General features: G+C 37.2%; 1 protein-coding gene across 1 annotated transcript in view; it reads right to left on the reverse strand.

Moving 5' to 3' along the window:
* AQR (aquarius intron-binding spliceosomal factor) overlaps positions 1-18,257 on the reverse strand; it is a 90,061-nt gene that overhangs the window by 11,635 nt on the left and 60,169 nt on the right. The window contains exons 27-34 of the mRNA XM_061430691.1: positions 16,746-16,883; positions 14,154-14,225; positions 12,965-13,152; positions 12,100-12,271; positions 10,088-10,258; positions 8,162-8,247; positions 3,221-3,395; positions 2,428-2,541 (exon numbers count right to left, since the gene is read on the reverse strand). Coding sequence (XP_061286675.1) covers positions 2,428-2,541; positions 3,221-3,395; positions 8,162-8,247; positions 10,088-10,258; positions 12,100-12,271; positions 12,965-13,152; positions 14,154-14,225; positions 16,746-16,883 — 1,116 coding nt within the window. The remainder of the gene's footprint in view (positions 1-2,427; positions 2,542-3,220; positions 3,396-8,161; positions 8,248-10,087; positions 10,259-12,099; positions 12,272-12,964; positions 13,153-14,153; positions 14,226-16,745; positions 16,884-18,257) is intronic.

An 18,257-nucleotide genomic window follows, 5' to 3' on the forward strand; every position in this document is an offset into this window, starting at 1 on the left:
GTTTCATACATGACATTTCACATGTTTCAATGCCATTCTCCCAAATCTTCCCACCCTCTCCCTCTCCCACAGAGTCCATAAGACTGTTCTATACATCAGTGTCTCTTTTGCTGTCTCGTATACAGGGTTATCGTTACCATCTTTCTAAATTCCATATATATGCGTTAGTATACTGTATTAAAATACGGTGACTAATTAATTGTGACAGAAAGTAGATCCTCAGTTTCCTGGAGAAGGTGGAATAAGAACTGGTGAGGGATGAGAGGGATTATTCAGGTGTACATGGAAAACTTTGGAGGGGGGGAATAATGTATCTGTTCATAATCTCAATTTTAGTCATCAGATCAGATCAGATCAGTCGCTCAGTCATGTCCGACTCTGCGACCCCATGAATCGTAGCACGCCAGGCCTCCCTGTCCCTCACCAACTCCCGGAGTTCATTCAGACTCACGTCCATCGAGTCAGTGATGCCATCCAGCCATCTCATCCTCTGTTGTCCCCTTCTCCTCCTGCCCCCAATCCCTCCCAGCATCAGAGTCTTTTCCAATGAGTCAACTCTTTGCATGAGGTGGCTAAAGTACTGCAGTTTCAGCTTCAGCATCATTCCCTCCAAAGAAATCCCAGGGCTGATCTCCTTCAGAATGGACTGGTTGGATCTCCTTGCAGTCCAAGGGACTCTCAAGAGTCTTCTCCAACACCACAGTTCAAAAGCATCAATTCTTCGGTGCTCAGCCTTCTTCACAGCCCAACTCTCACATCCATACATGACCACAGGAAAAACCATAGCCTTGACTAGACGGACCTTTGTTGGCAAAGTAATGTCTCTGCTTTTGAATATGCTATCTAGGTTGGTCATAACTTTCCTTCCAAGGAGTAAGCGTCTTTTAATTTCATGGCTGCAGTCACCATCTGTAGTTATTTTGGAGCCCAGAAAAATAAAGTCTGACTCTGTTTCCACTGTTTCCCCATCTATTTCCCATGAAGTGATGGGACTGGATGCCACGATCTTTATTTTCTGAATGTTGAGCTTTAAGCCAACTTTTTCACTCTCTTCTTTCACTTTCATCAAGAGGCTTTTTAGTTCCTCTTCACTTTCTGCCATAAGGGTGGTGTCATCTGCATATCTGAGGTTATTGATATTTCTCCCTGCAATCTTGATTCCAGCTTGTGTTTCTTCTAGTCCAGCGTTTCTCATGACGCACTCTGCATATAAGTTAAATAAACAGGGTGACAATATACAGCCTTGATGAACTCCTTTTCCTATTTGGAACCAGTCTGTTGTCCATGTCCAGTTCTAACTGTTGCTTCCTGACCTACACACAAATTTCTCAAGAGGCAGATCAGGTGGTCTGGTATTCCCATCTCTTTCAGAATTTTCCACAGTTTATTGTGATCCACACAGTCAAAGGCTTTGGCACAGTCAAGAAAGCAGAAATAGATGTTTTTCTGGAACTCTCTTGCTTTTTCCATGATCCAGCGGATGTTGGCAATTTGATCTCTGGTTCCTCTGCCTTTTCTAAAACCAGCTTGAACATCAGGAAGTTCACGGTTCACATATTGCTGAAGCCCGGCTTGGAGAATTTTGAGCATTACTTTACTAGCATGTGAGATGAGTGCAATTGTGCGGTAGTTTGAGCATTCTTTGGCATTGCCTTTCTTTGGAATTGGAATGAAAACTGACCTTTTCCAGTCCTGTGGCCACTGCTGAGTTTTCCAAATTTGCTGGCATATTGAGTGCAGCACTTTCACAGTGTCATCTTCAGGATTTGGAAGAGCTCAACTGGAATTCCATCACCTCCACTAGCTGTGTTCGTAGTGATGCTTTCTAAAGCCCACTTGACTTCACATTCCAAGATATCAGGCTCTAGGTCAGTGATCACACCGTCGTGATTATCTGGGTTGTGAAGATCTTTTTGTACAGTTCTTCTGTGTATTCTTGCCATCTCTTCTCAATATCTTCTGCTTCTGTTAGGTCCATACCATTTCTGTCCTTTATAGAGCCCATCTTTGCATGAAATGTTCCTTTGGTATCTCTGATTTTCTTGAAGAGATCCCTAGTCTTTCCCATTCTGTTGTTTTCCTCTATTTCTTTGCATTGATTGCTGAAGAAGGCTTTCTTATCTCTTCTTGCTATTCTTTGGAACTCTGCATTCAGATGTTTACATCTTTCCTTTTCTCCTTTGCTTTTCATGGGTACATACAAATACCAGAACATATCACATTGTATACTTTAGATATGTGGAATTTATTATATACCAGATCGTATCTACAAAAGATGTTTTTAAAATATAGATGTTATATGAATAGCAATCTACTTTGGTTTAGCTGGTGTCTCACAAGGAATAATCAAGTACTTTAAAGATTTATTTGCCAACAGAGAAGATTCTACAGCAAGAACAATAGTAAGTCAATTCCGAGAAAACTTACCTGATGATAATGATGTGTGGTCTGTATCAAATGCATATACATATTATATACAAAGTTTGCCATCTGGGGCATATTCTTTATTATCTGTACTTCATGGGATGGTCTCTCTCCATTCTAGAAGAAGGCAAAAAGAAAAGTTAAGTACAATCACTTATATGTGGAATCTAAAATACGACACATATGAACGTATCTATGAAAGAACAGACAGACACACTTGTGGTTGCCAAGGGAGTGGGTGAGGGAGGTATGGACTGGGAGTTTGGGATTAGCAGATGCAAACTATTATATATTGAATGGATAAACAATATACTGTGTAGCACAGGGAGCTATATTTAATATCCCATGATAAACCACAATGGAAAAAAGTATGAAGAAGAATGTATATATATGTATAACTCAATCACTTTGCTGTATACCAGAAACTAGCACAACACTGTAAATCAACTATACTTCAGTAATAAATTTTAAAAAACAGAAAAAGAAAGTTAAGTATATAGTGAAAAACACTGAAAGATAACACTTCAATAGAAGTTCATGTCTCCAACTTAAGTATGAACATTGTTAGGGTTTGGAGGACATAAGAACAGTAAGAGAACATTAAGCGGTAAGTGTTAGAATCCAGTAAGGATTTCCTTACTATGATAGCTGGTATTATTTTTACATAGAAGATCTAATTCAGTTCCTTAGTGTAAGGAGCACTCTAAACCAGTGATCAGACGACCTATGTGGTGCTCTCAAACAATGCAGTCACCTAAAAAAATGCTGCCCCACACAATGAAGAAAGAAGTCTTACCTTTCTACTGGTTGGGAAAGGTTCTGTTGGAATTATATGCAAATGAAGTGGGCGGGCTGTGAGCTGGCTGAAAGCTGGAGTTAGTTCAAAACAGTTTTGGAAGAGGGATACTCTGGCGAAGATATAGAGTCCAAGTCTGGCTCTAGACATGGCAACCACTAAGCGACGGACATCCCTTTGAGAAACAAACAAAATTAATTAAAATATATCACGATTAAAAATATATTTATGTAGCCTTTTATTTTGTAAACATTCTACTAAATATTACTGCTAAGCTGTGGCAATAAAGAGTTGCTGCTGCTACTGCTGCTAAGTCACTTCAGTCGTGTTCGACTCTGTGTGACCCCATAGATGGCAGCCCACCAGGCCCCCCTGTCCCTGGGATTCTCCAGGCAAGAGTACTGGAGTGGGTTGCCATTTCCTTCTCCAAATAAAGAGTTAGGTTAGGTTTCTTAAAAACTTACAGGATAAGCATTAAGTTAATGGGTGCTATGTAACTAGTTAACCAAGTAAGAAGTTAATGCTTTATTACCAACTTCTAAGTGTTTCTGAGTGGAGAGAGTAGGGGGAAATCACAAAATAACCAATACACTGATTTAAAAGGTTTAAATACAAAGTTATGTGGCAGCCTGGAAGGGAGGGGAGTTTGGGGAAGAATGCATACATGTATATGGATGGCTGAGTTCCTTTGCTGTCCACCTGAAACTATCATAACACTGTTAATTGACTATACTCCAATATAAAATAAGTTAAAAAAAGGTTTAAGTAGCAATAATAGTTCAGTTGTTAGTTACCAATTTACTGTGTCACCACCATTAAGTCAATCCAAACCAGCCCTTCCTCTACTTCACCCACCAAATTCCCATGCTCTGTCAAGGTTAATGGGTCAAATTTTACTTCTTGGATAACTCTAATCACACTGCTTTATACATATTTATAATAATAATTACAATACAAACATAAATACAAAATGATGATATGATATAATAATATCGTGTCTTATTCATGCATTTACTCTAGTACCTACGCCCAATCCCTGGCTTATAATAGGTCTCAGTGTTCACATAAACAGTGATAAAAATGCCAAAATGCATGCTTCAGCTACACAGGTAGCTGGCCAAATGATGAATGATGGCAGTTTCCTTTATCTTTTAGGAAGAATATGTTCTTAAAATTTTACTGAATTTACCTGAATCAAATGAACTTATTTACAAAACAGAAACAGAAACAGATTATGAACTCATGGTTACCTGGGGAAAAGGGTGGTGGGGAGGGACAGACTGGGAGTTTAGGATTGATAAATATAGACTGCTATATTTAAACAGATAAACAACAAGGATCTACTGTAAAAAGAAAAAAAAAACAATAAAAGAGTAGCTATGCAAGCCTGATTTCACTTCATTATTTCACATTAGTTACAATGTGTTTTAGTAAGAAAACATGGCTTTCGTTTTCAATATGGAGGACAGTTTGTTTTCCTAAGATGCTGTTAGATGGCTATTTAATTTTTGAGTATTCTACGAAAGAGATGATGTTTATGAATAATAACAAAATCTGGTATAAGCATCCCTAATACCCGAAAAAAAGTGTTAAAGAGTGTTATAGGGACCAAATGTTACAAAGATCATATAATAACCAGACAGAGAATTGGGAATTGAAATATTTATCAAATGGCTTTTTGTCTCTGCATAATGTGAGATATTTGGGGAATATCTCTATTCAGTCTCATTTTCTGTTGTTTAATGGCCTTGATAAGGATCTAGTTTTCCTTATCAGAAGGAACTGTACAATATCAATATATAATAGCAGTTATGTTGAGGGGTGTACAATCCCTATACCCCACCAACCCGAACTAAGAGAAATTCATTTAGGTGGAAGGAGAAAGCATACCCTTTTACAGAAGTTCTCATGAATTTCTACATTTGTGACACACTGGATTCTTGAAAGAAATGTTATCTTTAGGTTACTGCAAGTCAAATTGTTTTTCACTTCCTCCACCTTCCTTAGAAGCCCAAGGGGTCATGCCATAGGTGGGTGGTTCCAAAACTAGTAATAGAGGTACAATGCTAGAAATACTTAGCATGAGCTCTCACATAAGTATTAAAACTTTATTCAGTTCTCCTCCTCTCATCCTTCTAGAAGGCTCTGTCTCTAGGCGGAGCACAGCCACAGCGCTACTGCAGGGGCAGCAGGGCAGCACACTTGCTCCTCTGAGGAACTCTGCCCTCTAGTCCCCCGTACGGCAGTGCAGTTAAGTGGCTCTACTACGCTCATCTCCACTGTACAGACTAAAATCTTCTGCAGAATCAAATGCAGCTATTTCCCAAAGACATGTTTAATGTCTCCCCCACTGGATTCTAAGCTTCATGGGGGGAGAGATAATGAATGTTAGATTTACCATTATATATCATGAACCTAGCATACGGCCAAATAACAGAAGGATCTGAGAATATCTGTTAAATGAATGATCAAACACCATAAACATATCAAACTACTAGGCAAAAAAAGTATAGGGTGGCAGCATGAAGAGATCGGGTTCCTTGGAGCTGTAACTTGAAACTGGGGCAATGGGAACTGCTACCTTCTTTCATGATCTCCAGAGGATGGCTGGGGACAGTTTCACTGACTTGCTCTGAACGAGTCACAAGCATTTCTATTTGTAGCTGGACTATTCAAGTCAGTAGGGACAAGAACAATGAATGCTGGAAAAGGGACCAGAAATGTCTCACTGTTCTAGCTTCTGAACAGCTCCACAGTGTCCCAAAACAGGTCTCTGGAACCAAAGCTGAATAGTCTAGCTTCTACACAACCACCTGCTTAGTCTATCTGGATGGGTAAAAGAAATATGGCAGGCACTAACTTAAAGGGTTAGACAGTTACCACAAGACCCAGCAATTCTACTCCTAGGTCTACACCCAAGAGAAAGGAAAACTTAGTTTCACACAAAAACTTGTACATGAATGTTCACAGCAGTCCAAATAGTCACAAAGTGGAAACAATCCTGGCATCCATCAGCTGATGAATGGGTACATAAAATGTAAAATATTCACAAAACAAAACGTTATTTAGCAATTAAAAGGAATGAAGTATCAATACATGCTACAACATGGATGAATCCTGAATACACTATGCCAAGTAATTTCATTTACATGAAGTGTCCAGAACAGGCAAATCTATAGACAAAGTGGAACAGTGGTTGCCAAGGACTTGATGGGGAGAGGAAGGGAGTAACCGCTGATAGGTATAGGGTCTCTTGCTATTTTAGAAAATGTTCTAAAATTGTGAATATAGTTGTATAACTCTATGAACATAATAAAAAATCATTGAACTGTACACTTAAAATACAGTTTATTTATACACAAAAAATCATTGAATTATACACTTAAAAATGGTTTATTTACACACTGAATTGTACAGCATGTGTATTATATCTCAATAAAAATGCTACTAAGAAGAAAATATGGAAGATGGAAGGTTTCCTTGGTATCCTGAAATTTGAAAGACAAAATATTTTACTGCTTCTTAAAAAAAACAAAGACATGAAAGACTGCATCTACAAACCAAAAATTCTATGAGGAGCTTGATAAAATTCTCACTAAGATACCTAAACTATCTGGATAGCTGAATTACAGGTAATTGGCAAATTAAGCTTTTCCCCCTCTGTGCTTCAATAAAACTACCATCACTATCACCAGCAGCCACCGAAGAAGCTGAACTTCCAAAACAAAAGTTTGGCAGATATAAAGAGGATTAATTTATTTGGATAAAGAAAAGCTGGATATGTGAGACAATAATGAAATCAGGTTCTTTTTTAAGTCTTCATTTATAAGCATTTTATTATCATCATCTTTCTCTTTATTTAGTTGAGTTTTCGGAAAAGTCAGGTAAAGAACAGCATAGAGATAAAGTCATGGGAATGTGGAAAAGACAAAAGTACTACAGAGTAAGAGAAAAGGTGGGGAGAGGAGGAAGCAGTATTCTTGTCTTCATACTGTGAGCCTGGATAAAGAGATTTTAACTAGGTAAATCATAATGATGCTCTATTTAGCAGCAGCTATAAATTTCAATGTGGAAAGGGAACTGCTTTTTAGAAAAGTTAGTTTCCAAAAACATGTTTGACACTTAAGTAAAAATAAACTGTATTTTAGAGTGTTATAGTCTTGAAATTATTTCTTGAAACATTACATCTTTTGTTTACTCCTACATAAAAGTTATTGGCTTAGTGGAACGTGAGCACTCTGGGTTAAATATCAAATAGATCTTGACTTAATGACAACATTAAGAGAGCATACAGAATTTTCTTTATATATCCATTAAATAAAATAATAAAATGAACTCTCCTTACATTTTTGCTAGTAAGTCATATGAGACGAAGGTTTATATAAAACTAAATGGCTGCTTTGTAATAAGGAGATATTATTCCCACAAAATCTCCAGCACATAAATACATCACAATAAATGATAAAAATAGGTTACTGTTTGTTTTGACAATTCTTAATCCTGAGAGAACAAATGGTTCCTTTATCCTCTCCAACACTGAGCTAAAAGACTGTGCCGGGAAAAGTCAGAAATCCTGTGCAATGAAAAATTTACTTGAGACTTTTTACCACTTTACCTCCTTTAATTTCTTACATTAAATTTCAAACAGATATAGGATACATATATATAAATATATGTGTGTATGTATAATATTTTATGATCAAATGCTATCTCTGAATGCTCCTGAAGAGGAAAAAAGTTAAAATGACTAAAATATTGAAGATTCAAAAAATTCAGAAGCAATGGCAATGATTACACAAAGAATATGATACTGTTACATTCCAACAAAAAGCACCAAAAATTGCCATAACAATTAACCCTGAAAACTACTTAGCTATGAAAGCTCAAAATTGAAGCAGATAGTAAGATTCAACACTATTATAAAAATGCTTGCTTACATACCTCAGATGGCCCACTGCCCTGGTTCGTACTAGAGACAGAAGAATGTAGTCGTTCTGTTGACCTTGAAATCTGTCAACAGTTGTCACCTGGGAGGAAAAAAAGGGGAATGTGGTAGATTTTCAAAAGCAAAAACTCTTGAGAGATCATTAAAATAATATGCTAGAAATAAAAATCTTATCCTTAAAATAATCAATCCCCAAAGAACATAACTATATAGTTGGAACTGAAGGAACAAGTAAATGAACCCTATGAAATAACCCATGGTAACTAGATTAGGCTATGTCCCTATGTCACACTTAGAGCACTCATCTTTAACTCTGGATAATGAAGTAACTATTTGTGGTTTTAATAGTCTTCCCTCTACTAGACTACTCAGCCCATGAAAGCAGGGACCATCTTTGTTCATTATATACCTAGTATCCCTTTTATCTTCTTGATATAAGAGAGAGTAACTTTCCTTATTAAGTTTTTTTTGTTACTTATAAGTAAAAGAACAGAGATAGAGATTCTTATATTTCTAAACTTTCTATATTTCAAAGTTATTAGTTTTTCATTTTCACTCTGTATATCCCTTATGGAATGTTCCACAGTGTCTGTTCCTCCCCATTCCTTTTGTCTCCAGCTCTGATTTTATTTTACTTTCTGCTAGTTTCCATTTTATCTCTTCCTGGGTTCTTCAATTTCTTTGTTTTGTAGCCTTCCCTTACAGAAGTGGCTACTTCATTAAGCATTTTAAAATTCATACCCAAGTATGCATTCAACATTTTCATCTGTTCTAGGCCAACATGCTTTCTGGAGTATGTTATCTTATCAACTAGTGTGTTTATAAATTGAGCTTGTGCTAGTTTCCTTTTCCCCTCTATTTCACCACTGATTAAGTGGGTTTCTTAGATTAACTATGTATTAATAAAGAAGATAGGCTGGGGTGAGCACAACTGTTTCCTAAAGGCTCAGTGCTTTTCACAACAGATTGTCCTCTTTTTCACTGTTACTACAGACAGTCTTTTTTTCCCAAATATTTTTCACCTATAGTTTCCTCTGAACCAATCTGGGACCTGAAAGGCTTCTGCTCACCCCAATACCCACATCCACTGTTGAGTAGGAATGTGGCTCTTACACTTCAAAGTATGCCACTCACTTTCAGAAAGTGTGTTTTTGCTGTCCCTTTCAAGACTGATCCCCTCGACTCTCTTCCCCTACATTTTCTTCCCGATCTTGAGTTACACGCCGTCTCACTAAAAGTGTCATTTGTTTTCTCCCCCTCCCATTTTCCTCTTACTCGTGGATGATTTCCAAGAAAAGACGAAAGAGCTTTATACAGCTACGTTCACAACCAAAGTCCTAATTTCTTCATTACTAATACTATATTTACATTTTGTTATTCTAATTTTTCTAACTTTTATTGATAAAATCAGGGATCTTCATTTTTATTTGATATCACTCTGTCATATCACATAAGAAACAAAAAAAATAATAAAAAAAATCCTGAGGTCTGACTATACTTGATTTTCCTTTATCCCCCAGAAAAACACTTTCTTATGCGTGTATACATGCACACAGAGACACACACACACTAAGAAGCAGTATGAATTATACCTTTGTAAAATAAGATAAAAAAATGCTACAATTCCTATTTCTATTGTAAAGGACATATATAATTAGATATCATTTACCAACAAAAAGTTTTAGAAACAGTTATTTCTGGTTACTATCAACAAAAATCTTCCATGTGATAGGTGAGACAGACATTCACAGTAAATCAACAACACTGTCAGAAGTGTCAGAGAATAACTTACAGAGTTCTTATTATTTCATTTTCTCACATATTTTAAAAGGAGATAGCAAAGTAGAACAACATAAATAACTCAAATATAAATCTTTCTATCTTGCCAGCAACATGAATGACAGAACATATTATAAAATTACCTTATTCGGTCTTCCAATCAATGGATTGCTCCCGCATCGTCTGTTGATGATGTCACGAATAAGATGCTTTTGCCCATTATACGTTGTGAGAATGCTGATCTTGTCAGCAGGGTAGCCAAGTAAGCACATGTACATAAAAAGTGCCACTACGTATTCTGCCTCTCCAAGATTCTGTAACGAAAACATCAATCAGATTGTGCATTTATTTCCTTTATAGACAAAAATCAGGGCTTTCCAGGCTAGTGGTAAGGAATCTGCTTGCCAATGCAGGAGACCTAAGAGATGCGGGTTTGATCCCAGGGTTGGGCAGATTGCCTGGAAGAGGGCAGGGCAACCCATGTCAGTATTCTTGCCTAAAGAATCCCATGGACAGAGGAGCCTGGCAGTCCATAGTATCATAAAGAGCTGCACACGACTGAAGTGACTTAAGCATGCAGCACATATAGAGAAAACTGTTAACTAGTACAATTTGCTCGTTCATCACACCTCAAGAAGTGACAAGTTACTATCTTGGACAAGTGAATATCTCTCATAAAACTGAGCAATTAACTTATCCTAAATTAACAATGATACATGAAAATACCATATGTGGTAATTATCTGTCCGTATTTCTATATGTATGTCTTGTTTTTAAAAAACAAAGTGGGATACTATAGATACACTTTGCAACCTGATTTTTTCATTAATATAGCATAAAAATCACTGCAGATGGTGACTGCAGCCATGAAATTAAAAGACGCTTACTCCTTGGAAGGAAAGTTATGACCAACCTAGACAGCATCTTAAAAAGCAGAGACATTACTTTGCCAACAAAGGTCCGTCTAGCCAAGGCTATGGTTTTTCCAGTGGTCATGTATGGATGTGAGAGATGGACTATAAAGAAAACTGAGCATCGAAGATTTGATGCTTTTGAACTGTGGTGTTGGAGAAGACTCTTGAGAGTCCCTTGGAATGCAAGGAGATACAACCAGTCCACCCTAAAGGAGATCAGTCCTTGGTGTTCATTGGAAGGACTGATGTTGAAGCTGAAACTCCAATACTTTGGCCACCTGATGCGAAAAGCTGACTCATTTGAAAAGACCCTGATGTTGGGAAAGATTGAAGGCAGGAGGAGAAAGGGACGACAGAGGATGAGATGGTTGGATGGCATCACTGACTCAATGGACATGGGTTTGGGTGGACTCCGGGAGTTGGTGATGGACAGGGAGGCCTGGAGTGCTGTGGTTCATGGGGTCGCAAAGAATTGGACACAACTGAGCGACTGAACTGACCTGATAGCATAAAAATTCTCCTTGTCAGTAAACCAAGTTATAATATTATTCTTAGTGGCTATTCAGTATTATATGGAATAGGTAAAGGTGTAATTAATTCCTATTGATAACATTTAGGTTGTTTTTCTTTTTCAAAATAATTTGAAGTAAAGGAAGATGTGTTGAACATTTTACCATATAAGTCTTGCAAGTTTGTCTATTTTTTAAAGGATAAATTCATAGAAGTAAGAATATTGCTTTTAATAAGTACTAAGAATATGTCCACCACATAACTTTCCTACTAGCATTGCATGAGTATAGAATTTCCCAAACCTAACCCAACAGAGGTGAAAATATGCTCCAGTGATTTATACTTGCTATACATGTATCTTTGTGAACTGTATATTCTTGTCCTTATTATATTTTTCTATTGGCTGTTAATTGTTTGTTAAATGATGAAAATAAATTCTGTTCTAAATCAGTATTTTTCTTTATGATTTTGGATTTTGTAAGCTTAAAAAACCTTTCTCATCCCAACATTATATATTTATCAATATTTTCTTCTTTCTAGTATGTTTACTGTTTCTTTTCTTTGGTTTATATATTTTTAATCCATTTGAAACAGAAAAGTGTGTGTTGTATGTGAAGTGGAAATCTAACTTTCCTTTATTCAGTGGTTGGCTAAATGGTTCAGTAATACTAATTCAGATAGTAAGCCAGGAAAATACAAAATAAACGTAAAAGTTTCTTGTTTTTTCTTACCTGATAAAAGTAAGGATTAGGCTCAGATTCTCCAACTCCCTGAAAATCTTCAACATTAATGAGCTGGAAGTCATAGAGCAAGCCAGCATTGGCTGTACTGAACTCCGGCAAGAGCTGCACATGGGGTAAGTTTCCTAGATTCTTATACCGCCAGTTGTAGAGGTTGCACAAGCTTTCAAAGACAAATCCCCCCAACAGGAAACATTAGCAGTGTGCATTCCCTTTTAATACGCCTAAGGGGGTTTCTAAGGAACTGGGTTCTTCCTGTTAATGTCCATATTACCTACTTTGTGCTCATTGTTTTAGCAATAATGTTTTTGGAACCTTTGTCTCCCTACCATCAAGCAAATCAGGAGACTGTATATTACAGAAATGATAACTCTATTATGTTTTCTAAGGTAAATGCTATCTTTATTCCTTAAATAAGAAAATCAACTACAAGTACCACAAGTAACTCTGAGAGGGAACCTATATATTTTATGAATAAGAATTAGTGTGTTCTCTTCTTGTTCATCTCTAGCTTTAGATTTCAAAGTGATATTAATCATATGTCTTTTGGGGCCATGCAGAAAAAGGAGGTAACAGTGAAAGGAAGCCCTTAGTTTATAAGTCACTTAAATTAATCTCAACGAATAAAATGAAGGAACTCATTTGTTCAATTCACAACCCACGCTGAAGGCAATAAAGGTATTTTCCAATTTGTAGATGTGTATCCAGGCAAGTTCCTAGATAGCAGAGAGTGCTAAGAGTCTATACAGAAGATGCTATTGAATAGTGGGATCATGGAACTGATGTCCTTAAACAGGAGTAGTATCCCTAACATCCAGTCCCCTGCTCCCGTCTCCCATTGCCCAGTCTCCTATACCTTGCTCTGGCCCTCCCCTGGGCATCAAGGTCCACAGTAGGAACTCCAACCCTGACAAAGCGAGTGAAGAGGGACTGCTCCATGTTTGAATACTTCTGAAAGGCCATATTCTTAATGACTGGAGGTAACTGGTGATGATCACCAATCATAATCCAGCGTTTTAGTCGGCTAAAACCATCCTGAGGATTCTAGGAATAAAAAGTGGGGAAATGGCAAAATAATTAATGTAGTACCCTGTTAATCTCTAATTCATGGCACAAGATTGTTGCTATTCACATGATGGCTTTAACTGTTTACTAATTCTTGCCATTCACCAGTTCCACAGAGAAGAATCTGGCAAATTTACAGAATGACTTGTATGGGTACCACCCGCTGACAGTGTGTGAGGGAGGCTGGAAGGATTGAGAAGGCAGGCATGGACTCACCCTACACAGGGTAACCCAAAGAGGTCTGGGAGGCTTAGGTCCTAATCAGGCAAAGGGTGCACAGAAACAGATGCCGAAGCAGGGAAATAGAAAGATGTCAAATTGTATCACAATTACAGGCAGCAGAAATTATACCTTCTTTAATTTCCTACTCTATTACTTCAATTTCCTACTCTACATGTCTCCTTGTTTCTTGAAACATATTTTGATAAAATAAAAATACCAGATAACTTGGCTTTATAAAACAACTTTTGGAACCCAATTATCTATAAATTAGAGGAGCCTCTGTTCTTCAATCATGAATTCCACTTTTTTTTTAACACTTCCATAGTAAAGACTATTGTACAATAAAAGAAAACATCCTTAAACATCATCATTTAACTAAAACATTTCAGGTATAAAATAAAGAAAAATAATGTACCCAGGGATCAAAAATAATTCCAGAAACAACTCTAAAAGAAATGAAAAAAAAGCTCGTCTTCCCTCCAAACTGCATAAAAATGTAATTTTTTTGAGAAAAATTGCTGTCTTTTCAAAACTTAGAGACAAACTATGAATTTTTATATAGTACTCCCAATAATACAAACTACTCAATAACCAGTGAATAGATTAAAGGAAGTTTATATGCTTAAAATAGAATACTAAACATCACGAAGTTAAGGAGAATACATAATCATAGCAATCAGCACCTCCAAACTCTAGTTTTCTGATTCCACCCTCCAGAATTCTTAAACCTCTACTTTGTCTCAATTTCAGTATCTTACCTGTAGAAGAAGAGGTATAAAAGTTTCTATCTCCAGAATCTGAGCAGCTTCCTCCATTAAAATGTTGTCATACTGAGAAATGGAGAAAAAGAAAGGTTGTGAAACAGACAGTTTGAAACCCAAACAGCTACCACCATGACTGTAATAAGCATCCCCAAACCTCTCAAATAATTCAGATGAAAATAACATACAAATTATTCAAACAGAAAGTTCATGATCTTCTTTACCACTGTGCTTGAATACTCATTTCCAGGAATGTTAGGCACTGTGTATCTATAAAATAATGAAAAATCAAGTCTTGCTCCAAACGAAGGAAATTTCATTCTTTGTGAATCTTCTATCTGCTCAATTTCTTCTAGATTTATTCTCCTCAGGTTTTATCTTTCCCTTCCTCTTCTAATTATGATTGCTATTTATAGTATGATATCCTATTCCTCATAAAATACCTTCTTTGAGACTCTAAGCACAAAGTAGACTTCCTTTGTTTTCTATTTTCAAAGTTTTCTCCCCTGATTTTTTTTCAAGGAAGTGGATGGTAGGGGGAGTATATTTACTCTTAATGCTTAATTATCTTTTTTTCTTTTAAGTTAATTGTTTATATATCCTCTGGTTTCTGTGCTGGAGAAGGAAATGGCAACCCACTCCAGTATTCTTGCCTGGAGAATCCCAGGGACAGAGGAGCCTGGTGGGCTGCTGTCTATGGGGTCGCAGAGTCAGAGACGACTGAGGTGACTTAACAGCAGCAGTTTTTGTGCTACTCATTTTTACCAAAATATGCCTGTATTTGTTCAAGACTGGTAGCTGGATTTCTATTGGATATGATGAAATTTAAGGCTCAATTCTGTACTGTTTTCTAGTGAAATTACCTTAAGTTTTAGGCATGTGGGTAGGTATCTTCTCTAGCTCTATCTGATGCTAAATTTCCCTATTACAATGATTAGTTAGGTCATCCTGGTGGAAACCTAGGAGGAGGGGGTTCAAAGAGTCATATTTTCTCAGAAGTTCCCATGTGGGATCTCAAGGTGATAGACACAATATGGAGAACAGAATGGGAAAAGCTCAAAGATGACAGCTTAAAGAGACTCCTTCCTGAGAAACCACTCTGAAAATCTAAAGTGATTTAACTTATAAAAATATATCTATAGCTCCTGTTAAAAAGGAGATTTTAATTGCAAAGCAAAATTATGATACAACTATACTGGGTATATTAAGGAAGGAAAAGAGTACACAAAAATGCTTGCATGTCTCCTTGGAGACAACACAGAATCAAAAGACAATGCCTAAAATGGAAATTTAGCATTTTTTATTGATATAAATGAAAAGGACAAAGGAAATATTAAAAGAGTTGAAAGACTAGATAATTGGGGAGTGGGGAGTAATGTTAAGGGATACCCTCAGCACTCACAGTATCTATCTTACTAGCACAGTGTAAGAAAATGATTAATGAAAATGTGATAAGCTACAAGTAATGTTTTGTAGATTAGGCAAGTGAACAGGTGCATGAGAGCATAAAATGCTCAGTTTAGATTGTATCATTTCCCTGTGTTGTGAAAAGTAATATGCTTTAATAGCAAATCCAAAGTATATTTTATGTGTCAGCCCAAAGCAAGAACAAAATATTTAGGTGCAGAATTTTCACTAATTTGCAAAAGGTAAGTTCACACCACCAGGTTAAGTTCACACTACCTTTTAATAAATTATCATATTTGTCCTACCTTCTAGCTGAGGAAACTTTAATCCAAGATTGCAACAATTCTATCACCTTGAATTTATTTAGCACTTATCTTCCAGTGACCTCATAAACTTAAAAAGTCAGCTATATTCATCCATAACAAGTGTTTTGCTAACTTTGAATTCAAACCAGTATACAAAACACTAATAACATCAGATAAACCAGCTAGAGGGAAGTTAAATGATTTGCATTAAAATCAGAGCTTAGTCAGTACCACTAGCAAAGTCACAAAGTGTCTGCAAACTCAAATTTACTGATCAATTATTACGTTACATTTCAACTGAGCAACAAGTAACAGGCTGTCTTTACCCTTGGCTCTCCAGTCCTTATCCTGAGATGGAGTCATTTAAATATCTTGGTTGACAGTCTAAACAAGTGTTTCCATCTCCTCATACAGCACGCTTTTCATTTACTGAATGAACAAATAACTGCAGTGGATGAGTGCTTAAAAGGTAAATAAGGCAAGCATACAGATTTCTAATAGGTGAAAAACACTGTCGAATGTTTTTATCAAGTTTTTAGTTCTGTTTGGAGATTCTTTTAACACAGTGAAAGTAAGTTAATTTACCTTAAAAAGTATTAGAAGTTATTTAGATAGTCATATGGCTATAATGTTACTTTAAAGACATATTAATGCATCTAATAACTAAATTTAGAAAAATTAGATTTATGACAGTTTACTAATCGTATAAACATGGGAGACTATTATCACTTTAGAAACATTTTAAAGTAATTATACATGCAAACTTCAGTAAGAAGCAAACATTCAAGGGAAAGGGCCAAGTACTAAGGAGAGAAGAGAAAAGAAAGGAACTAACAGCTGCACAGATGAATTAAGGAACTAAAATACAAGTCTTTACCTTGAAACCTAACTTGACTAAATCATGTCGTTTTAAGGCAGCATGAGTACAGGTCATAGCAATGATTTTGGCTTCTTTCACCAAAAGGTATTTAGATCTGTCTAGTCCACTTCGAAGCAGTTCAGAGGCTCTGAATTCCTATGGGAGTGGGGAAACAATGAGATACTTGTTTTAGGAAAATCATGCATACATTCAATAATCCAGTTTATGAGACTTTATGTACAACCTTAATATAAATATCTCGGTGGTGCCAGTAGTAAAGAACCCACCTGCCAATGCAGGTAAGACGTGAGATGTTTGATCCCCGGGTTGAAAAGATCCCCTGGAGGAGGACATGGCAACCCACTTCAGTATTCTTGCCTGGAGAATCTCATGGACAGAGGAGCCTAGTGGGTTGCAGTCCATAGGCTTAGAGAGTCAGACACAACTTAGCTGCAGCAGCATAAACTAGGCCTATCATCCAACTCGATGAACATGAACTTGAGCAAGATCTGGGAGTTGGTGAAGGACAGGGAAGCCTGGCGTGCTGCAGTCCATGGGGTCACAAAGAGTCGGACCCGACTGAGTGACTGAACTGAACTGACAGAACAATTCTGTCCATGATTAATAAGTTACTAATTAAGTTCAAATAATAACTGATATTAAAGCTACAATTTGGACTGATTTTTTTGTATAAGGTAAAATATTTACTGTATCAACAAGAATACTGAATATCAATCACCCTTGTACCTACAGGAAAACAGACACTATGTCAAGCATTCATAATGAAAGGAATTTACTGCAAGGAACCCATTATGCAGGTGATGGAGGAGTAGAAAAGCCAACCAGCAAATGGTGAAGTAACCCAGAGATTGGCAACAGCAGAATATTATGACCATCTGTAGGCTGCTGCTGCTAAGTCGCTTCAGTCGTGTCAGACTCTGTGCGATCCCATAAACGGAAGCCCACAGACAGAAGCCCACCAGGCTCCCCCGTCCCTGGGATTCTCCAGGCAAGAACACTGGAGTGGGTTGCCATTTCCCTCTCCAATGCATGAAAGAGAAAAGTGAAAGTGAAGTCGCTCAGTCGTGTCTGACTCTTAGCGACCCCATGGACTGCAGCCTACCAGGCTCCTCCGTCCATGGGATTTTCCAGGCAAGAGTACTGGAGTGGGGTGCCATTGCCTTCTCCGGTAGGCTAGGAAGGATAAAGAGGAGGAAGTGTTATCTAAGCCCAGAACCTGAGGTATCATTATAAGCTGGAACAGCAGTGGACCAGGTCAGCAGAAACTGGAGTCATGTAAGGGATAAAACCCCAGGCCAGAGAGCTCGTGGTGAAAAATCCTGGCTTCCTTCTTTCCTCTATTTTTGTTACATTTCTCATTGGCTAAACCCAGCCAGAAGTCAGCTGACATGAGAGGCTGGGAAATCAAAACTCCAAGGACCAGTCTCAGTCCAGACCATGGCAGAGGATCCCAGAGCAGAGTAGGGGAATTGACAATAGATGGATGTAAGGAGTAAACGAGCCATGCAG

The sequence above is a fragment of the Bos javanicus genome, chromosome 10 (genome assembly GCF_032452875.1).
Source record: "Bos javanicus breed banteng chromosome 10, ARS-OSU_banteng_1.0, whole genome shotgun sequence".
Classification (NCBI taxonomy): Eukaryota; Metazoa; Chordata; class Mammalia; order Artiodactyla; family Bovidae; genus Bos; species Bos javanicus.